This window comes from Bufo gargarizans, chromosome 6, assembly GCF_014858855.1.
Source record: "Bufo gargarizans isolate SCDJY-AF-19 chromosome 6, ASM1485885v1, whole genome shotgun sequence".
NCBI lineage: Eukaryota > Metazoa > Chordata > Amphibia > Anura > Bufonidae > Bufo > Bufo gargarizans.
This window is the reverse complement of record NC_058085.1, coordinates 182,648,857-182,672,187: the sequence shown is the minus strand read 5'-3', so window position 1 is coordinate 182,672,187 and position 23,331 is coordinate 182,648,857. Positions and strand designations below refer to the sequence as shown.

Genomic DNA, 23,331 nt, shown 5'->3' with positions numbered 1-23,331 from the left:
ATACGTTTATTCAATATGACACACTGCCTCCTGTCTGTAAAACCTATCTTGCTGTGAAATAATTATAAATCTATCTAATAATGATAACTAAAGTACAGAGGTTGCTGACCATAACCACAGCCAAACTCATAAACAGCTACAGTACCTTTTGTCTTACACCACTCAGAGTCTAAGGCAACCAGGGCTGAATTAAAGGGTGGGCACCCAAGGCTCATGTCCTAGGGGCCTAAACCACTATATACTGTAGAATGTAGTGGCCTCTACCAGATCTGCAGGGTCAGCCTGCAGATACCAGTGGAGGCCAAGCTAAGACCAAAATAGGAGTGAATAGCTGCTGTAGGTGCAGTCTGCTCACGTCTGGCGCTGTACGGAACTTGGAGTGATGAGAACCAAGTACAGCGGGAGGGAGGTCGAGGTTCTCCTGAAGATGGTGCCTGTCTGTATTAAGTACAGGCAGCAGATTCAGTGTAATTATCTTTTTCTACGTGTCCTTCTACTCCTCTCTGGAGCCGCTGGGTCTTCTCTTCCCGGGATGTCCATCCATCTGCTCCCCGAAGCCTTATCTAAAAACTGCAGTTTTGTGCCCCTCTAGTTGATGAACAACACTCCTACTTGAGAAATGAGGGCAGGTGTCCACTCCCTTGACTACTACTGTTTCATTAACATATCGAGTGCCAGAAAGAGCAGCTTTTGTATCTCGGGGGTGGGCACAAAAAAAAAAAAACACATAGGAAAAATCAGAGGAGCGGCAGCAATACATGGAGGTAGGCAGATTTACAACTTGTGACAATCTTTGAGATAGATATATGTTTACCCCAATTTAAATGGAACCTGTCATCAACTTTATGGTGTCCATACTAACAGCAGCATAAATTAGAGACAGGTGAGTTGATTTCAGCGGTCTGTCATTTATAAGTTAGAAGTAAGTGGTTGCCGAGAACCAACATCACCATTATTGCAGACTGGGCCTGGAAAAGAGTCTCGGCCACCTGAGAAGAGTCCTGGTTACTTATGACTTCCTGCTCTCCTGCCCACCTGCTGATGACTGACAGTCTTCTACCTAGTTTTCTCCCATTCTCTCTAGGAGAGAACTGCCAATCATCAGCAGATGGGTGAGAGAGCAGGAGGTTATGGATAACCAGGACTCTTCTCAGGTAGATTTGACTCTTTTCAAGGCCTGGGCTGCAATGATGATGATGCTGGTTCTCAGCAACCACTGACTTTTAGCTCATGAGTGACACACCGCTGACATCAGCATTACTGTCACTATGTTATGCTGCCCTCAGTGAGATCAGCATAAAGTTAATGACAGGTCCCCTTTAAGTCTCTAATCAATATTATATTTTATGACCATTATATATTTATATTATGTGCAGTTAGAGGAAGAAAGATAAGGGAGCAAAAGTGATAAACGTATGGAAACATGATGAATACCAAGAAGTCTATTTCCTTATGATCTGACATCATAGGGAGGAGTTAAACCTGACTGACTTGTTTAGTGTTGGGATTTCAGTGACAAATCAGCAGGTATTTAGGAGAAACATCTACCTGGATGGCATCAGGTGTTCTGTAGAGAAACTTTACAATCTGGGGAAGTGAATGCCTCGCCTAGCTACTCAAAAGAACTTCCATCACTTGATGCTTGCTTTTTTCTCACCACTTCTGGATCTGTGGCCTTTGGACTTTTACCTGTGAAATTTTTAAAATACATACATTCCCTGGATACAATTTCAATTACAAGTTTTTTATTTAAATCTCTCAATCACAAGTGAATCCTATGCCTAGCCATTTTCCATTTAGGAAGACTGAAGATTTCCACTACTGCTGACATGCAAAGTCAAAGACAGTAGCAAAAGTGCAAAAGAATTCAATGATCTTTCGAGCCTGGTGAGTATTTCTAATATTATTGCTACAATATACTCTCACCAATATCAGCTTTGTAATTAATAATTATTTGATGCATTATAAGGGCATTGACTGGCATTGAGTACTTGTATTGGACTACAAGCCAGCCATATGCCATTCTCTGCCCTCAAGGATGAAATAAACTGGTATACTATTGCTGATGTCTACAAAGCAGCATTTCTTTTTCGCACATGGGTACAGCACAGTATGAAGGGTTAACATACCAGAGTAATTTTGCTGCTTGATTATCTAGAACAGTGCTCTGTGCAGATGAAGGCTTCGTTCACATCAGCGTTCAGCCTTTCCGTTCTCCTGCTCCATTTAGGAGCATGAGAACGGAAAGGATGTATTCGGCACATAACTGAGCCGAACGGAGCCTACAGACCCCATAGAATATAATGGGGTCCATTAGGCTTCTGCTCAGAGGAATATTTTTAAATTGGAGACAAAAGTCCTGCGCGCACAACTTTTGTCTTCGCTCCAAAATCATCTTCTAAGCGGAAACCTAACGGACTCCATTATAGTCTATGGCAGGACTGGTCAACCTGCGGCTCTCCAGCTGTTGTAAAACTACAACTCCCACCATGCCCTGCTGTAGGCTAATAGCTGTAGGCAGACTGGGCATGCTGGGAGTTGTAGTTTTGCAACAGCTAGAGAGCCGCAGGTTGGCCATCCCTGGTCTATGGGGTCCGTAGGCTCCGCTCGGCTCAGTTATGTGCTGAATCCGTCCTTTCCGTTCTCATGCTCCTAAACGGAGCCGAAGAATAGCTTGCTAGTTTGTTTTGGGACCTCCAAAAGTTTAATTAATTTGGTGGCTATATGGAAAAAATGGACCTCCTGAAACAAGGCCACACCAGCCCACAAATTGTGCAGTACCACTGCAGAGAATATAAAGGGATAAGATACACCATCTCACGGTAGCTAATCTTTTCTTTTTCTGTACACTTACTAAAAATCACAGACCAATTTTTTTACATGTTGGAAACCTTAGTACATATCGGTGTAATAATCAATGTAACAGTTACAGTTGCTTTTCTAGTTGGCAAATCTCATAGATTGTAAGCCCTCACGGGCAGGGCCCTCTCTCCTTCTGTACCAGTTTGTAACTCGTCTTGTTCATGCTTAGTGCAATTGTCTGTATTATGTATGTGCCCCCTTATCATATGTACAGCGCTATGGAATGAATGGTGCTTTAATAATAAATAATAATATTACATGGACAAGAGACAACAGTACTAATGCGGTATTTAACAGTCCCAACTATCGCAATTACACATCACATCAAATTAAGGCCTCCTGCACACTAAAGTTTTTTCCCCATTTACATTCCGTTTTTTGTGTTCCGTGTACGGAACCATTCATTTAAATTGATCCGCTAAAAAATCGGAAGGTACTCCGTATGCCTTCTGTTTCCATATTTCCATTCCGTTCAAACACAGAACATGTCCTATTATTGTCCGCATTACGGACAAGGATAATACTGTTCTATTAGGGGCCAGCTGTTCCGTTCTGCAAAATACGGAATGCACACGGATGTCATCCGTATTTTTTGTGGATCCGTTTTTTGCGGACCGCAAAACCATACGGTCGTGTGCAGGAGGCCTAAAGGGAATCTGTCATGAGAAAATTTACTGTTACACCAGAAACAGTGTCTTGTAGGGCTAGATCAGCTGGATGTAATGATAAAATGTAGGTATGAATGTACTTAAGCTTAATAAACAGCACCATTGTAAAAGGATATCTTTTGTCTGTCTTTGGTTGTACGCTTTGTTTGCAGTATTTCCTTCCTTCAAATTATACTCAGTAGCACGCAATGTATTGTGTGAAACAATAAGGGGAGGAGCACCAGCCGATGGCTTAACTCATATGCATGTTAATCCCGCAATACGGTCTACTTGTCGTAACGTCACTCACAAAGTAGATGGATTGCACTACTTCCAACATGCTGAGGAATAACATACTCCTTCTTGTAATGATACCTTTTACTTAGCGATCTGTTGCATTTAATCCATATGCAAATGAGCAGTTAAGTGCACTGGGGGCAGGCCCAAGTCACTCTGGGCACCATTGCTTCTGCTTCCTCCTCCAGCCTCTCCCTCCTTGATTGACAAGGCCAGGTTCCTGCATAGTCACCTCACCTGGCTATGTCAGTCAGAAAAGAAATGGAGGATCTGGCAGAGGAATCAGGAGGAGCAACGGTGCTCAGATTGTCTTGGGCCCGCTTTTGGTGCCCGTAAATGCTCCTTTGCATATGGACTAAAAGTACTTTTTCTCCAGAATGATACAACGGGATCAGTATAACGAATATTCCCTTTACCAGATTCAGTATGTGTATTAAAGATTTTCCAGTGGATGTTAAAAGGATTTTCTCATCTCAGACAATGGGGGCATATCGCTAGTATATGCCCCCATTGTCTTATAGGTGCGGGTCCCACCGCTGGGACCCGCACCTATATCGAGAACGGAGCCCCGAAAGTGAAGGAGAGCACACTGCGCATGTGCAGCCGACCTCCATTCATTTCTATGGGGCCGCAGAAAATAGCCGGGCTTTAGCTTGGCTATTGCCGTCTGCCCCATAGAAATTAATGGGAGCATGGGCCGCGCATGGGCCGAGCATGTGCGGCACACTGCTATTCACTTCTATGGGAGAGGCCGGGATTAGCGCTTGGTGGTGGACGGACCGCGGGAAATCTTGGGTCCTCCAGCCACAGTGCTCCCCGCTCCGTTCTCGATATAGGTGCGGGTCCCAGCGATGGGACCCGCACCTATCAGACAGTGGGGGCATATCCTAGTGATATGCCCCATTGTCTAAGATGGGAATACCCCTTAAAGGCAATAAATGGAAAGGTACAAATGAAAATAGACATATAAAAGACAATAAAAAGTTCTATCAATATTCATCTCAAAATCTGTATTCTCTGGACTGAGCATACAGCATAATTTGTCATATCTATATAAAAGTGCACAGCAAGAAGTCAGTATCAGGAAAAAACTCTTCTGCGGACTGACACTGTTGTATTTGTACCACTGTGGAAATATTAAAGGGGTTGGGTAGTTTCTGGTTACTGTTAATCAATGTGTTTGTAACATCATTATCTGGCACTTACTAATATAGCCTTTGTTGAAATTATGTGCCATTTTCTATATTTTATAAGCCATGTCCCTTGTTTGCCAAGTCTTTTGTTCTGTCCGCACAGAGGTCTTGTCCACAAAATGGCTGAAGATGGAGCACCATGTGACCAGGTAAATCACCTCCATACGAGGTCTCCTCTATTCAAATACACTGGCCCTGCCATCTGTACTTGCACTGTTGGGAGTTTAGTGCAGGTGCAGTGTATTTGAATGGAGGAGGCATCACATGGAGATGATCTACCTGGTCACATGACTCTCCATAAGCGGCCATCTTATGGACAGTACCTCTGTGTGGAAAGAAAAAAAGATGTGATAAACCAAGGGGCATACTTTATGAAATATAGAAAATGGTCCAGAATTTCAACAAAGGCTATAATAGTAAGTGCCATGTAGTTATCTTACCTACACATTGGTAACAAGTAGCCAGAAAGTGACCAAACCCTTTAAGGTTAACATTTCTTTGCCACAAGTCAGAACGATTATGAAATATTAGAGGAATATCCTCTCTCATCAGAAATACCTTAATCCTTACCTTTACCTCATTGTTGTATATTTTTCTGTGACATTTCATCCTTTGTCAGCTACTATAAACTTTCACTAAAACTTCCATCAAAATAATAATAATAAAAAATGAACATTTTCAAGTCCACGAACATCATCTAAGTATTGGTGCACAATGATACTCTAGAAAAAATTTCCAGAAGAAAAAGTATTTAAATGTGACGGGCATTTTGATGAAAACAGAACAAGCGCTGAAGCCTATGAAGTCACATCCTAATGAGTCTTGCCACCAGACCACACATGGAGTACTGTGTACAGTTCTGGGCTCCTGTAAACAAGGCAGACATAGCAGAGCTGGAGAGGGTCCAGAGGAGGGCAACTAAAGTAATAACTGGAATGGGGCAACTACAGTACCCTGAAAGATTATCAAAATTAGGGTTATTCACTTTAGAAAAAAAGACAACTGAGGGGAGATCTAATTAATATGTATAAATATATCAGGGGTCAGTACAGAGATCTCCCATCATCTATTTATCCCCAGGACTGTGACGAGGGGACAGCCTCTGCTTCTGGAGTGAAGAAGGTTTGTACACAAACATAGAAGAGGATTCTTTACGGTAAGAGCAGTGAGACTATGGAACTCTCTGCCTGAGGAGGTGGTGATGGTGAGTACAATAAAGGAATTCAAGAGGGGCCTGGATGTATTTCTGGAGTGTAATAATATTACAGGCTATAGCTACTAGAGAGGGGTCGTTGATCCAGGGAGTTATTCTGATTGCCTGATTGGAGTCGGGAAGGAATTTTTTATTCCCCTAAAGTGGGGGAAATTGGCTTCTACCGCACAGGTTTTTTTTCCTTCCTCTGGATCAACTTGCAGGATGACAGGCCGAACTGGATAGACAAGTGTCTTTTTTCGGCCTTATGTACTGTTACTATGTTACTAATAACAAACTAAGGCTGGTTCCCTGTCTCCAAAGGCCCACAGCAGCTCCATGGGCTTCTTCTATGATATGTACAGCCTTGTGATGTCTATGGTGATGAGGAGCAACCTTGTCTTCTTTGCAAGTGTGCTTTAGTCGATCTTGTTAAACAGGTTATGTGATGAAAAATATTTATCTCCTATCCACAGGCCACAAAAAACAGCAACCCGCAACTATGCAGTCAAAGTAATCTGTGCGAATATTCAATCTATAGACTCTAGCACCGGCAGTTTCTCAGGAGCATGTTTTGGACACGTGGCATGCGGACTGCTAGCTGAACCATGAAATATGGCCCCCACCACACCTTCATGCCACATGAACTATGACCCACTTACAGTATATATATGAGGTAAATATACATTCTCTTCTTTATTAGTTATCTAATCAGTCTATAGGTGATGATGCCTTTATCAAGCTCTTTTTGACGTTGCTGGTATTTTATTGAGCATATTTCACCCTTAACCTATTGTCTCTTGATGATGTCCCTAATGATTGTGTATATTAAGTTGTATTGTGCGCTGCTTGAAAAAGGCTGATGCCTAGTTGAAATGTTGAAACTCTGGAGTCTATGGGTTACATTTTTAAACATACTACTTTCACAATGTAGTTATCAGCTGTCGTATTTTGTTTTTACGCACTTGATATGTTTGGGTCTATTGAACTGAGCCCTCGTTCTGGCATGCACTGACATATTGAGACTAATTAGCCTTTGTGTGCAGTCTACTTTTCCCTTAATAATATTCTATCCAGAGGACAATGATCCTGACAATAAGGGTCCCCAAGTTCCCTCTCTTGATGGAGCATTATGGTGCACAAGTTCTAGCGGTCGAACCCCCACAATCCAATATTCATCACCTATCCTGCGTACAGGTCATTAATGATTTTCTAGGGATAACTCCTTTAATTCTGCAAAATTGTCCATCTGCATATAACACGGGGTGACACTGACATGGATGCTATCTGGGTAGGAAAAAGGACTTAGGAATTTTAACTGTAAATTAAAACTGTAGAAGTAGAAACCAGTGTCAGGTAGCTGCTGCTAAGGCCAATACGATTATGGGTAGCATCAATAGGGGCATAGATGCCCATGATGAGAACATAGTCCTACCACTTTACAAATCACTAGTCAGACCACACATGGAGTACTGTGTACAGTTCTGGGCTCCTGTGAACAAGGCAGACATTGCAGAGCTGGGGAGGGTTCAGGAATGGGTGGACTAATGTACCCAGAAAGATTATCAATTAAAAATTAGGGTTATTCACTTTAGAAAAAGGATGACTAAATTAAGATCTAATAACTATGTATAAATATATCAGGGGTCATGCTCAGACTGGCACACCCTGGAGCCGGGGAAATCCTTGGTGGGCCCCCGAACCAGCAAGTGAGCGTCCTTGCTTATAAGCTGTATGTGATAAGCGCCGCCCCCTGTACACAGTCGGATGCATGCTGCCTGCCATTCATCCTAAATGAGAAGGAGGGCTCCACACCAGCGCTGATTCATGGGAACTGACAAGTCTTTGTGTAATTAGCACCCCTGGTCAGTAGGCTGTTTCCACATGATCTGATTTTATGTAAATTAGATCATGTGGTAACAGCCTTACTCTGATCAGGAGTGCTGATTGGACTAAAACCTGTCAGTCAATAGCACTGACAGCATCTCCTCCAATAAGGCAGCTCTGCTAGACGGACTGCTGCCTGTGTGATCAGTCTGGAGCCCTGCTGCTGAGAGGGGGAGGAACCTGGCTCAGGACCTGGGGACACAACTAGCAATACAGAGGGCCATGAGGTGAGGTAGGAATCTACATGTATTGTAATTGGTTTAAAAAAGTGCATGCATGTATGACAGTGTGTGTATGTAAGAATGCCTGCATGTATGACAGTGTGTGTAAGTAAGAGTGCCTGCATGATTGACACTGTGTGTATGTAAGAGTGCCTGCATGTATGACAGTGTGTGTATGTGTCACGGCTGAGGATGGGGAAAACCCTCAGCCGTGCGATGCCAGGTGTTGAAGTGGCTACTCGGCCATGAGCACAGGATAGGGAGCAGGTCACCTCCTCACGCATCCCTAACCTGACCCTAACTCCTAACCAGCATGGGCCGACCTTTAAGGTAGGAGGACCCATGCGCAGGAACCTCAGAGCCCTATCTTACTCTCCGCAGATCCCTGAGCTGGGTAAGATAACCTACTCCTCCTTGGCACGGAGGAGCAGGAGCCTCAATGGCCAAGCTGTTGGGAAAAGGGGAACACAAACAGCAATACGGAAATGGCAGGCGAACAAGAAGTTCACCAACCTGCCACAGCCTTGCTGACTGGATCCCTAAACAGACAGGGATCCAGAACCGTATGCTGCACAGAAACATAAGAAGGTCCCAACAGAACAACATGCTACACCACACACATAAAGACATAGGCATAACAACTATACTTTTATGACCACAGGGGTGGCTCTCACAGGCAGGTCAAATACACAGGATGCTGCTCCAGCTAGCAGGGCTGAAGCAACCTACTGAACCATGCAAAACACTCAGGCTTTATAGGCCAAGAAGCCACACCCACAGTCGGACACACCCAGTGACATCACTCACACACTGGGAAGAGGGTTAACCCTTCCAGCACCACAGGAAAGGAAAACACCAAACATACAGGGGAAGTGACCAAACTAAGATCACCCTGTGACTGTTGCCGCTGGCAACGACATGGGTGGCAGCCGTCCTGGGAGACAGCCCGAAGGCCGAGACACTGCCACCACATGTACATAATACCAAACGTTGCCACGGGCAGCCACAGTGAAAGGACGGTGTCCGTGCGCACCAAACATAAACTACAGTGCACAACAGACATACAAACAAAGTGCATCCACACACGCACACAACTCCCCGGGAACCGCACACATAGCTGTTGTCCGCGGCAACCGCACTGAGGCCAACTACATTATGCCTCAGCTGCGGTTGACACAACAACCACAACCGCGGGCAACTGTATGCGGCTCCCAAGGAGTCACGACCATAACCGTGGCCGTGACAGTATGTAAGAGTACCTGCATATATGATAGTGTGTGTATGAAAGAGTGCCTGCATGTGTACAAGTGTGTGTATGTAAGAGTACTTGCATGTATGACAGTGTGTGTATAAAAGGGTGCCTGCATGTATGACAGTGTGTTTATAAAAGAGTGCCGGCATGTGTAGAAGTGTGTGTGTAAAAGAGTGCTGGCATGTGTAGAAGTGTGTGTGTAAGAGTGCCGGCATGTGTAGAAGTGTGTGTATAAAAGAGTGCCAGCATGTGTAGAAGTGTGCATGTAAAAGAGTGCCGGCATGTGTAGAAGTGTGCGTGTAAAAGAGTGCCGGCGTGTGTAGAAGTGTGTGTGTAAAAGAGTGCAGGCATTTGTAGAAGAGTGTGTGTAAAAGAGTGCTGGCATGTGTAGAAGTGTGTGTGTGTAAAAGAGTGCCGGTGTGTGTAGAAGTGTGAGTGTAAAAGAGTGCCGGCGTGTGTAAAAGTGTGTGTGTAAAAAAGTGCTGGCATGTGTTGAAGTATGCGTGTAAAAGAGCGCTGGCATGTGTAGAAGTGTGTGTAAAAGAGTGCCGGCATGTGTAGAAATGTGCGTGTAAAAGAGTAACGGCATGTGTAGAAGTGTGTGTGTAAGAGTGCTGGCATGTGTAGAAGTGTGTTTAAAAGAGTGCCGGCATGTGTAGAAGTGTGAGTGTAAAAGAGAAACGGCATGTGTAGAAGTGTGTCTGTAAGAGTGCCAGCATGTGTAGAAGTGTGTCTGTAAGAGTGCCAGCATGTGTAGAAGTGTGTGTGTAAAAGAGTGCCGACGTGTGTAGAAGTATGCGTGTAAAAGAGTGTCGGCATGTGTACAAGTGTGTGTGCAAAAGAGTGCCGGCGTGTGTAGAAGTGTGTGAGTAAAAGAGTGCCGGTGTGTGTAGAAGTGTGCGTGTAAAAGAGTGCGGGCATTTGTAGAAGTGTGCATGTAAAAGAGTGCCAGCATGTGTAGAAGTGTGCGTGTAAAAAAGTGCTGGCGTGTGTAGAAGTGTGTGTGTAAAAGAGTGCTGTCATGTGTAGAAGTGTGCATGTAAAAGAGTGCTGACATGTGTAGAAGTGTGCATGTAAAAGAGTGCTGGCATGTGTAGAAGTGTGAGTGTAAAAGAATGCCGACATGTGTAGAAGTGTGCGTTAAAAAGAGTGCTGGCATGTGTAAAAGTGTGCGTGTAAGTGTGCCGGCATGTGCAGAAGTGTGTGTATAAAAGAGTGCCAGCATGTGTAGAAGTGTGCATGTAAAAGAGTGCTGGCATGTGTAAAAGTGTGCGTGTAAAAGAGTGCCAGCATGTGTAGAAGTGTGCGTGTAAAAAAGTGCTGGCGTGTGTAGAAGTGTGTGTGTAAAAGAGTGCTGTCATGTGTAGAAGTGTGCATGTAAAAGAGTGCTGACATGTGTAGAAGTGTGCATGTAAAAGAGTGCTGGCATGTGTAGAAGTGTGAGTGTAAAAGAGTGCCGGCGTGTGTAGAAGTGTGAGTGTAAAAGAGTGTCGGCATGTGTAGAAGTCTGTGTGTAAAAGAGTGCCGGCATGTGTAGAAGTATGCGTGTAATAGAGTGCCGGCGTGTGTAGAAGTGTGTGTGTAAAAGAGTGCCAGCATGTGTAGAAGTATGTGTGTAAAAGAGTGCCGACATGTGTAGAAGTGTGCGTGAAAAAGAGTGCTTGCATGTGTAGAAGTGTGTGTGTAAGTGTGCCGGCATGTGTAGAAGTGTGTGTATAAAAGAGTGCCAGCATGTGTAGAAGTGTGCATGTAAAAGAGTGCCGGCATGTGTAGAAGTGTGCGTGTAAAAGAGTGCCAGCATGTGTAGAAGTGTGTGTGTAAAAGAGTGCTGTCATGTGTAGAAGTGTGCATGTAAAAGAGTGCTGGCATGTGTAGAAGTGTGCGTGTAAAAGAGTGCTGGCATGTGTAGAAGTGTGAGCGTAAAAGAGTGCCGGCGTGTGTAGAAGTGTGAGTGTAAAAGAGTAACGGCATGTGTAGAAGTGTGAGTGTAAAAGAGTGTCGGCATGTGTAGAAGTCTGTGTGTAAAAGAGTGCTGGCATGTGTAGAAGTATGCGTGTAATAGAGTGCTGGCATGTGTAGAAGTATGCGTGTAATAGAGAGCCGGTGTGTGTAGAAGTGTGCATGTAAAAGAGTGCAGGCATTTGTAGAAGTGTGCGTGTAAAAGAGTGCTGGCGCGTGTAGAAGTATGCGTGTAAAAGAGTGCTGGCATGTGTAGAAGTATGCGTGTAAAAGAGTGCCGGCGTGTGTAGAAGTGTGAGTGTAAAAGAGTGCCGGCATGTGTAGTTTGCGTGTAGCAGAGTTCTGTTGCTGTATACAATAGTAACAGTCCAGCTCACCTGCATCAGTAGTTTGGAAGGTGCACGGATGGGAAGAGACCCAGACTCAAATACTTGAAAGGAAAAAATCCAGCACCTCGATTTTTCGTGCTTAACGATGTTTTATTCCACAAAACCAAATATACAGCGGTAAAAAATCCTCAAGGTGCAAGCCCCAATACGGTCTACGCGTTTCGAACCAGATGGTTCTTAATCATGACCTTCATAATAAATTTCTAAGGAAGTATATATATAGGAGTGAACATAGGAAATCCCTCCCCCCTTAAACTAGCTGGGCGGTACAAGCCATCCCAGGTGTTACAATCAAAAGTGCTAGCAGAAATTTAAATGCACCAAACAAGTTTAAAATCTAACATGAGCCGCTATGAACAGACATTTCATGACATTAAACCCAGCAAAAATTGAGGAGTAACATAGCATTGATAATAAATATATAAATAAGTGAATAAACATAACTATAAGTGAGCAGCAGAAAAAACGCAGCCTATGCCATAGAACGAGTGTTTCTGCCTGCAAGAGGTGGAGACCTAAAAAAACTTGTAAACCAAAGAGAAGCCTTCTGGATTCTAAAATTGAAGTCCAGAAGTCCTGCAGGATTACATTTTAGAAAAGAACTCATGTATATTTATTAGTAGCTATTAATAATCATATCATGTTACAACTTTAAGAAAATAAAAAATGTATTGTATAGCCTGAATGATCAGAATTAGATTGCAGCCAGCAAGTATTGAGGAGTGTTCACATGGAGCGTTTTTTTCTGCTGCTCACTTATAGTTATGTTTATTCACTTATTTATATATTTATTATCAATGCTATGTTACTGCTCAATTTTTGCTGGGTTTAATGTCATGAAATGTCTGTTCATAGCGGCTCATGTCAGATTTTAAACTTGTTTGGTGCATTTAAATTTCTGCTAGCACTTTTGATTGTAACACCTGGGATGGCTTGCACCGCCCAGCTAGTTTAAGGGGGGAGGGATTTCCTATGTTCACTCCTATATATACTTCCTTAGAAATTTATTATGAAGGTCATGATTAAGAACCATCTGGTTCGAAACGCGTAGACCGTATTGGGGCTTGCACCTTGAGGATTTTTTACCGCTGTATATTTGGTTTTGTGGAATAAAACATCGTTAAGCACGAAAAATCGAGGTGCTGGATTTTTTCCTTTCAAGTATATTCTGTTGCTGTATCTATGCACAGAGCTTGGTTTTGTTATCTTATCTAAGTACAGGGCTTGGTATTGTTATGGTATCTAAGTACTGAGCTTGAAGGGGGTGCCTAAGTTCAAATTTTTAGGCCAAACTACAGGGATGCTGTTAAAAACAAACAAACAAAAAAAAAACTTAATCTCACCATCCTGATCACTATTTGATCCAGCATCAAAACTCTGTTCTCTCCGCTAGGCTGCAGCTGGGACATAATGTTTTGGCTGCCACGGTAAAAACCTGTGTACCGCACTTGACCGCTGTAACTGATCAGTGATCTCAGTGGTGTACAGCACCAAGGCCAGTGATTAGCTGCACTATTACACTACAGCTTCCTATATAAAGGATTATTTTAAAGAATGTTAATGCAAATCGGAAAACCCCCTTAAGGCCGGGTTCACACATAAGCGTACCCGATAAGCGCTGATTACAAGCGTGCTTATCGGGCGTTTACATACAGTAGAGACCAAAAGTTTGGACACACCTTCTCATTCAAAGAGTTTTCTTTATTTTCATGACTATGAAAATTGTAGATTCACACTGAAGGCATCAAAACTATGAATTAACACATGTGGAATTATATACATAACAAAAAAGTGTGAAACATCTGAAAATATGTAATAATCTAGGTTCTTCAAAGTAGCCACCTTTTGCTTTGATTACTGCTTTGCACACTCTTGGCATTCTCTTGATGAGCTTCAAGAGGTAGTCATCTGAAATGGTTTTCACTTCACAGGTGTGCCCTGTCAGGTTTAATAAGTGGGATTTCTTGCCTTATAAATGGGGTTGGGACCATCAGTTGCGTTGTGGAAAAGTCAGGTGGATACACAGCTGGTAGTCCTACTGAATAGACTGTTAGAATTTGTATTATGGCAAGAAAAAAGCAGCTAAGTAAAGAAAAACGTGTGGCCATCATTACTTTAAGAAATGAAGGTCAGTCCGTCCGAAAAATTGGGAAAACTTTGAAAGTGTCCCCAAGTGCAGTCACAAAAACCATCAAGCGCTACAAAGAAACTGTCTCACATGCGGACCGCCCCAGGAAAGAAAGACCAAGAGTCACCTCTGCTGCGGAGGATAAGTTCATCCGAGTCACCAGCCTCAGAAATCGCAGGTTAACAGCAGCTCAGATTAGAGACCAGGTCAATGCCACACAGAGTTCTAGCAACAGACACATCTCTAGAACAACTGTTAAGAGGAGACTGTGTGAATCAGGCCTTTATGGTTGAATATCTGCTAGGAAACCACTGCTAAGGACAGGCAACAAGCAGAAGAGACTTGTTTGGGCTAAAGAACACAAGGAATGGACATTAGACCAGTGGAAATATGTGCTTTGGTCTGATGAGTCCAAATTTGAGATCTTTGGTTCCAACCACCGTGTTTTTGTGCGACACAGAAAAGGTGAACGGATGGACTCTTCATGCCTGGTTCCCACCGTGAAGCATGGAGGAGGAGGTGTGATGGTGTGGGGGTGCTTGCTGGTGACACTGTTGGGGATTTATTCAAAATTGAAGGCATACTGAACCAGCATGGCTACCACAGCATCTTGCAGCGGCATGCTATTCCATCCGGTTTGCGTTTAGTTGGACCATCATTTATTTTATCCAGGCTGTGTAAGGGCTATTTGACCATGAAGGAGAGTGATGGGGTGCTGCGCCAGATGACCTGGCCTCCACAGTCACCGGACCTGAACCCAATTGAGATGGTTTGGGGTGAGCTGGACCGCAGAGTGAAGGCAAAAGGGCCAACAAGTGCTAAGCATCTCTGGGAACTCCTTCAAGACTGTTGAAAGACCATTTCAGGTGACTACCTCTTGAAGCTCATCAAGAGAATGCCAAGAGTGTGCAAAGCAGCAATCAAAGCAAAAGGTGGCTACTTTGAAGAACCTAGAATATGACATATTTTCAGTTGTTTCCCACTTTTTTGTTATGTATATAATTCCACATGTGTTAATTCATAGTTTTGATGCCTTCAGTGTGAATCTACAATTTTCATAGTCATGAAAATAAAGAAAACTCTTTGAATGAGAAGGTGTGTCCAAACTTTTGGTCTGTACTGTACGTGTGAGGAAACAAGCAAACACCCATTATCGCGCGTTCCTGCTAGGTCTATGTGCGGGAAGGCGCGACAATGCGCCCCAAAGAAGCTCCTATACTTCTTGGGGCGTAGGGCGTTTTACAGCGCGTTCGTACGCTCTGTAAAATGCTCAGGTGAGAACCATGCCCATAGGGAAACATTGGTTTTTGCCTGTTGAGCGTGTAAAATGCTCAGGTGTGAACCAGGCCTAAGTGTCAATATTTGCATGAAACTGTAGGGTGGGCCGCTAGAGTCACTTCTACTGGTGGGCCCTTGGCACCCCAGTCCGACACTGTCAGGGGTCAGTACAGAGATCTATCCCATCATCTATTTATCCCCAGGACTGTGACGAGGGGACATCCTCTGCGTCTGGAGGAAAGAAGGTTTGTACACAAACATAGAAGAGGATTCTTTACGGTAAGAGCAGTGAGACTATGGAACTCTCTGCCTGAGGAGGTGGTGATGGTGAGTACAATAAAGGAATTCAAGAGGGGCCTGGATGTATTTCTGGAGTGTTATAATATTACAGGTTATAGTTATTAGATTTCTGGAGATGGGTTGTTGATCCAGGGAGTTATTCTGATTGGAGTTGGGAAGAAATGTTATTACTCTAAAATGTTTTTTTTTTTTTTGCCTTCCTCTGGATCAACTTTGCAGGATAACAGGCCGAACTGGATGGATGTCCTGTATGTCTTTTTTCAGCCTTACAAACTGTTAGTGTCAGGAATAATGACGCCTTATTCCTAGTGATTATGATTGCTGTGATATTATATGTTTTATGGGTATATGTCATAGTATAACATAGTCCAGTGTGATTCCCATTCATATACAGTATGTATTTATGTTTTTGTATTGGTAGGTCAGCAGCCATTGATGAATTGGTTGAAGGCTGCAAATAGTGCATAGATGTCTGCCTCATACCTGTGAAAACAGCAAACTGCTCCCCAGGGGGTTAGTTAGTACAGAGATGCTAACCAGTATGGGCCCTTTTGCTGATCACATTCAGGACAGGGGACAGCAGACTCTCCGGCGCCGTGTGTCAGCATGGGGGCTTCATATCAGACAATGAACAATAAGTTGTAATCAGGGCCATTTCTAGGTGAAATGGGGCCCTGGGGCGAAAAACAATAAGGCCCCCCCCCCCCATTACACTTGATGACTTTTACAGAAGAAAGTGTATATTGTGGGGCACAGTGTATACTATATGTGTATAACATAAACATATTTCATATGAAAACTTACAATTACTTGGCTTGACCCTTGGGGATCTCGGACACCCTTTCAACACTTTGCTGGGGGGCTCGGCGGAGCTGATGTTGTGTTTTATCCTAATGAGAAAGATTTCATAAGGATTTGGAGAAGGGGCAGCAGGGTCGCAGAGCAGGGAGAGGCTGGTGCTGCTACTAGGGGGATCATACCATGGGGGAGTACTAAAGCCCACCATAATGCCCCCCCAGTAGAAATAATTCTCCTTATAATGTGACAGTGCAAAAAATACCCCCTTGTAATGCCCCCAGTTGAGCTAATGTCCCCATAGTGCCCCCATAATGTGCCAGTATAAAATATCCCTATATAGTGCCCCCAGTAAATGTCCCCAGAGTGCTCCTCCCCCCTCCCTCTTAGTGCCCCCATAATGTAGCAGTATAAAATGCCCGATATATAGTGCCCCAGTAGATGCCCTCAGTGTCCCCCATAATTTGTAAGTATAAAATACCCATTCTCAGTGCCCCCGTAGATGACCCCATAGTACTCCTCTCCCCCCTTCCCCATAGTACCCACCATAATGTGTCCCAGTATAAAATGCCCTATATAAAATAACCATTCTTTGTGGTCTCAGTAGATGCTTCTATAGTGCCCACCAATAATGTGCCAGTAGGAAGTGCCCCCAATGTGCCAGCAATAAGTGCCCCCAATAATGTGCCAGTAATAAGTGCCCCATAGATGTCCCCCATAAATGTGCCAGTAAAATGTGCCCTCATAGATGCCCCCCAATCATGTGCCAGTAATAAGAGCCCCCCCACCATCATGTGTCAGTAACAAGAGCCCCCCATATCAAGTGCCAGTAGCCAGAGGACCCCCCTATCATGTGCCAGTAGCCAGATCCCCCCTATCATGTTCAAGTAGCCAGAGCTCCCCCAGAATGTGCCAGTAGCCCCCTATCATGTGCCAGTAGCCAGAGCCCCCCCTATATCATGTGCCAGTAGCCAGAGCCCCCTATATCATGTGCCAGTAGCCAGAGCCCCCCCTATATCATGTGCCAGTAGCCAGAGCCCCCCCTATCATGTGCCAGTAGCCATAGGCCCCCCTATCATATGCCAGTAGCCTGAGCCCCCCCATCAACATGTGCCAGTAGCCAGACCCCCTATCATGTGCCAGTAGCCATAGGCCCCCCTATCATGTGCCAGTAGCCTGAGCCCCCCATCAACATGTGCCAGTAGCCAGAGCCCCCCATCATGTGCCAGTAGCCACCAGTATTGTACACAAAAAAAAACACTTATACTTACCTCCATGTCAGCGATATGATGCATGCCTCTTCCGGCCTGTGTCCCGCGCTGTACGGCTCAGGCAGCGCAATGACGTCATTGTGCCGCCTGAGCAATGGAAGCGCTCATCTCCGTGTGACTGTCCTGCCGCCACTGCCCCCACGAAAATATAGTTAGTTGCGGGGCGGGGGGGCCCTAAGGACTCAGGGGCAATTGCCCCCCTTGCTTATATGGACGCGCCGGCCCTGGTTGTAATCCTTCATAACTTGTTCAGGATGGGGCTCACGTCTCTAAAACCCAGCTCATCATATCTGTTATGATGGGGGCATCGCATGGACTCCAGACATAGCATATCAACTCGCCTTCATCTTCTTAAAATAAGGATCTCATCTTCTGAGCGTCCTGGACGTGTCTCGTTTGATATGCTAGGACTCAGAACGATGAAATATGAATTATGAAGAAGGTCTGGGGTCTGTAGTTTCCCAGTTGCCCTGGTGAAGATATCTTTTTGATATTTTCATACCTGTTCCCTAGATGGCCAGGGTGCCGGCTGCATAGGTAATGAAGCTCAGCCAGAGGGGCTGAGTCAGAGGTGGGCGGGATAATCCCCCTCAGGTCTGCCCCTGAAGGAAATGCATAAACATGCAATCCCTGGATATTTGGGTGTCACAAAGTGGGAGATCCAATCGAATTGGTTTGTGCACCAGTATTCTGCCCAAATCTCCTGGGAGGAAAGGACTTTTACTACACAACTGCTAAGTATTAGAGCTTTCTTTGTTTTTTCCTGTTGATTTTACCATTGTTTGCCATTTATGTATGTCTCTTGTTAATCATTTTTTGTAACCAAGTGCTGTCTATTAGAGTTGGGAAGTTCAAATCTTTTAAATGAATCGGTTCATTTGAATCAGTCTGCACCAGACAGCTCCTGATAGGGAGGTGACTAACGGTTCTTTTAACTCAAAGAATTCAATGAGTCTCTAACTAAGTAGAATCATTCGATTCTTTTAACCTGTGACTCATTCGATTCTTAGACTCCCTGTACAGTGTGTGACTCTGTGCTTGTGCTTCAGCTCTGATTGGTTATTTGGTTGCAGGACGGGAGGGTCTTCCACTCTAGGATCATATTATACTCCCTGCTGCCAGAGTCTCTGCTATTGCTATGCTATCTGAGCTGTTTCAAACAGATCAGCTCACTCAGGTGAACCGACTCTTCCAGTTCAGTGAAAGGGATCGATTCAAAAGAACGATTCGTTCACGAATCGGACATCACTACTGTTTTTTTTTAATACATTAAACCTAAAAGTTTGATGGTTTGTCTTGTAACCTTAAGAACCTGTTAGCTCTTTGAAGAGTGTGTGTGCAGTCTGAGGCTGTATGTTGTTTTCCGTGAGTCTTACTACCGTGTGTCTGCTTGCGAGTGGAACACTCAAGGGTGTCCTGTCGACCTTATAACTGATGGGTGGTGGCAGTGAAAGTTTCGTGTTAGTGCGTGGGTGTGCTTGCAAGCTTCAAGTGGCGATTTATGCTCAAGTTACGGCTCAGCGCAGGGCGTAACAGCGTGTGAGGACGTGAGGTGAATCGGCCTGAAGGGCTTGGGCAACCCTTGTCACGTGACGCGGTGGGCTGGTCTGGTCCCCGGTACGTGACAGTTAGTATAAGTTTTTTGTGTTGTTTTGTCAGTAAAATTTAATAATTTTCACACTTCACTATGTTTATTACAGTATGATGGTATATTTTTATGGTTTTCATTTTTATTTCGTACTTACAATATTTGTTTTCTTATTTTACAGTTTGTTGCTGTGAAGAAAATATGCACTACTCATTTAAATATCTGTTCATTGCATCCAACCTATTTGGGTTCATTTACATCTTTCAATTATATCAACTACAATCTCCCGATTCTAAAACAAGCTATGTTACCAACGTTGTTACCGGCTCCTTCATAGCATTAGAGGATAACAAAACCTTCATCATCTCTCCTTATTATGATCCCAGAGGAGACAGCTTAATAAGAATACTTGCCATAGTCCATAAAACAGTGAAGAACCTCTACTGCTTGTTCCATTGTAAGCAAAATGGTTATGTAAATGTTAAAGCAAAAATTGATATTGTTAAGGATCACTTTGGATTTCCATATGAAACCGCTCATCTCTTATGTGGAAACCCATCTGAATGTGATTATGTCTACATGTCTGTCCATACAAACAGCTCAAAAGATGTAAGGCAAATTCCAACGTTTAGAATTCAAAAAGATCCTATAAGGGAATTTTCTGCCAATTTTAGTGTTTGTATCTCTGCCTTTTATGGACAGTATAATAATGTTTTGCAGACGATTCAGGCTATTGAAATGTATAAATTACTAGGAGCTTCTAAAATTATCATCTACAACAACAGCTGCCATGACAATGTAGACAAAGTTTTAAGACATTACATCCAAGAAGGTGATGTAGATGTAATACCCTGGCCAATAGACACCTATCTGAGAACTTCGAGAAAATGGAAATATGTTGAAGGACTTGACAGTGATATTGGCTACTATGGACAAATTGCCTCTTTAAATGACTGCATATACAGAAATATGTATAAAAGCAATTTTATTCTCTTAAATGACATTGATGAGATTATTCTTCCGGTAAAATATTGGGATTGGTCATCTTTAATGGAGAGTCTCCAGAAAAAACACCCCGAAGCAAGCGTCTTTCGTTTTGAAAATCATGCTTTTCCATCATCGGTGGAAGCAACTGGATCCAATCGATGGAATCATGTTCCTGGGATTAATATTCTTCAATATCCATATAGAGAACCTAGTGATAGATATTCCATCAAACCACGAAAAATGATTATAAATCCACGGAAAGTTATTCAGACATCAGTCCACCACATTTTAAAGGCTGAAGGATATTCTACAGACGTTTCGAGTCAAGATGCCATTCTATTTCACTGTAAGCATAAAAGAAACAAGAAGATTCCAGATAAGGACTTGATCAAGGATGACATCGTTTTGAAATACAGTACATACTTAGAGCCTAATGTTGATAAGGTTGTTCAGAAACTTTTCCCACAGCCGTAGCTCAGATGCACAGGCTCGGGCGAACAGCATGACAAAGCACTAGGGTTGTTTCACTGGCTGCTCTCACCATTTACAAACTGGGCTTTATTGATGGCAAAAGAATTGCATGTATTGTCCCACCAGCCATTATATAACCAGTTTCATGTTTTGACCTGTAGCCCCAAAAACTTTTTCTGGCCAAGTTAGAAAGAAGGATGCGTTAATTATTCTACATGTCCCTTTTTTTCATTCTCAAAATTGCAACTACTTTATGTAAAGTGGGTTGTATTAAAAGTTTAATAGTCCTTCAAAAATCAAAACTAAACTTGTTAGATACAGAGAATTTACAGCAATTGTGTTTATAGCTTATTGTACCATTATTCTTCACATTCCTCAAATTTGTGTGTCTTTTGCTGAAAGCTAATGGGGTGCTTTCTTCATTTCTAAGAAATGCCCACGCATAAAAAAGATAAACTTTTTAAATAATATTCCTTTAGTAAGAGGAGTCATTTATAATCTCATTTACCATAGTTGCACGCCAGTTATTTGATGTAGAAAAGTTGTGAATTTTGTCGAAGGTGCAGATTTTTAACTTTTTTAGCTTTTTTTCTGACATTATTGACACTTTTTCAAAAAGTGCATGAGTTGATGGGAGTTCCTTGATCTGACTCATTTAAGGCTACTTTCACACTGGCGTTTTGGTTTCCGTTTGTGAGATCCGTTCAGGGCTCTCACAAGCGGTCCAAAACGGATCAGTTTTGCCCTAATGCATTCTGAATGGAAAAGGATCCGCTCAGAATGCATCAGTTTGCCTCCGTTCTGTCTCCATTCCGCTCTGGAGGTGGACACCAAAATGCTGCCTGACACACAATGTAAGTCAATGGGGACGGATCCGTTTTCTATGACACAATAGAAAACGGATCCATTCTCCATTGACTTTCAATTGTGTTCAAGACGGATCCGTCTTGGCTATGCTAAAAATAATACAAACAGATCCGTTGTGAATGGATGCAGACGGTTGTATTATATGAATGGATTTGTCTGTGCAGATCCATGACGGATCTGCACCAAACGCGAGTGTGAAAGTATCCTAACATGTATACCAGAAAATTAGCACATATACCAGAAATATACTCCACTTCCTGGCTGGATTTGATTTAATTTCTGGTGCAAAGACAGCAGATGATGCAACAAATTTATTAGAGGAGTACACTTATTAATAAATGAGTCGAATCTTGCTCTGGCAAAGTTTTATACTGACTAATGCGTGAAACGCTGGTCTTAGTAAATAACCTCCAATATTTCTAAATATCACTTTTTTGTAAACTTTCCTTTTCTGCAATAGTCTGGGTTTTTATGGTGCTATATCCTGAGTAAAATCATCTGCACTCCCAATCAATAACGACGTACTGTATGCTGGGTATGTAATATGAGTGTCTGGTCTGCACTTAGGGAGGGAAAGAATGCAAATGAGCTCTTAACAAACTCTGCATCTAATGCCACCAGATGTAAGGCAGCTATCCTATAAGTCAATGTTCAGCTCTTAAAATAAGTCTGGAGACAAGACTTGGATATTAAATAAGCCAGCACCTCATCTGCAGACAGCTGTTTCGGGGTGATTGCCCCTCATCAGTGCATAGCAGAGAGTACTGGCTTAACTGAGAGAGAGAGGCCTGTGTCCACGTCAGCGGGGAACTACTCTCCTTAGGGAGAGAGCACCTTAATCAGTGTGAGGAGACTTATATGCCATATATGCTCCTCTGGAATTTTGGGAGGGAAGGGATGCAAATCAGCTGACGTGGACACAGGCCTCTCACCCAGTTAAGCCAGTACTCTCTGCTATGCACTGATGAGGGGCAATCACCCAAAAACAGCTGTCTGCAGATGAGGTGCTGGCTTATTTAATATCCAAATCATGTCTCAAGAGCTGAACATTGACTATAGGATAGCTGCCTTATATCTGGTGGCATTAGAGGCAGAGCTTGTTAAGAGCTCATTTGCATCCGTTCCATCCCAGAATTCCAGAGGAGCATGTATGGCTTATAAGTCTCCTCACACTGATTAAGGTGCTCTTTCCCTAAGGAGAGATAGTACCCACCCTGATGTGGTCTGCACTTAGTTACTTAGCGCTGTGAGACAAGAACCTATAATCTCACTAGCACACTGTGACCTACTAATTAAAGGGTTTTTTGTCACCTGAAAAATGGGTATTAAGCTGGCTGACATTAGCGATGTCCTAATGTCAGCTGAACAAAACTCTTTTTGTGCCCTTCTTCTCTTGATTGACAGGGCCAGGACAGCGCTTCTCTCCTCCTGCTGACACAGTGAGGAAGGCAGCAGCTGCCGAGCGTCCCTCCCTCACTGCGCCTGCGCTGGATACTTAACGGCACAAGATTTACACTGCAGACACGGCCAGCGGGAGGAGAGCAGCACTGCCCTGGCCCTGTCAATCAAGAGAAGAAGGACATGAAAAGAGGTGGGCAAACGGAGCTTCCAGGAGCAGGGGCAACGCCCCCCCTGCTCCTAGAGGCTAATTAGCATATTATAAAAGCTAGTTTTTCTCAATAAAGGCTTTAGGCAGTGAGATGGCACTAATATAGTTATGTTCAGCTGACATTAGCACATGTCAGCC

At 43.5% G+C, this 23,331-nt stretch overlaps 1 protein-coding gene across 2 annotated transcripts; it reads left to right on the top strand.

Moving 5' to 3' along the window:
• The first annotated feature begins 1,581 nt into the window (after nt 1-1,581).
• LOC122941833 (beta-1,4-galactosyltransferase galt-1-like) lies at nt 1,582-21,143 on the top strand. Of its 2 annotated transcripts, XM_044299292.1 has the most exons (3): nt 1,582-1,887; nt 6,668-6,867; nt 19,441-21,143. In XM_044299292.1, the coding sequence occupies exon 3, from the start codon at nt 19,461-19,463 to the stop codon at nt 20,718-20,720; it is 1,260 nt and encodes a 419-aa protein (XP_044155227.1). In that variant the 5' UTR covers nt 1,582-1,887; nt 6,668-6,867; nt 19,441-19,460; the 3' UTR covers nt 20,721-21,143. The 2 variants fall into 2 exon arrangements, with proteins under 2 accessions (XP_044155227.1, XP_044155228.1); XM_044299293.1 differs by lacking the exons at nt 1,582-1,887; nt 6,668-6,867 and adding an exon at nt 15,590-15,632.
• The last annotated feature ends 2,188 nt before the right edge of the window (nt 21,144-23,331 follow it).

Excerpts from the sequence above, each read along its gene's own strand:
- LOC122941833 (XM_044299292.1), top strand. The coding sequence starts at position 19,461 with ATGCACTACTCATTTAAATATCTGTTCATTGCATCCAACCTATTTGGG.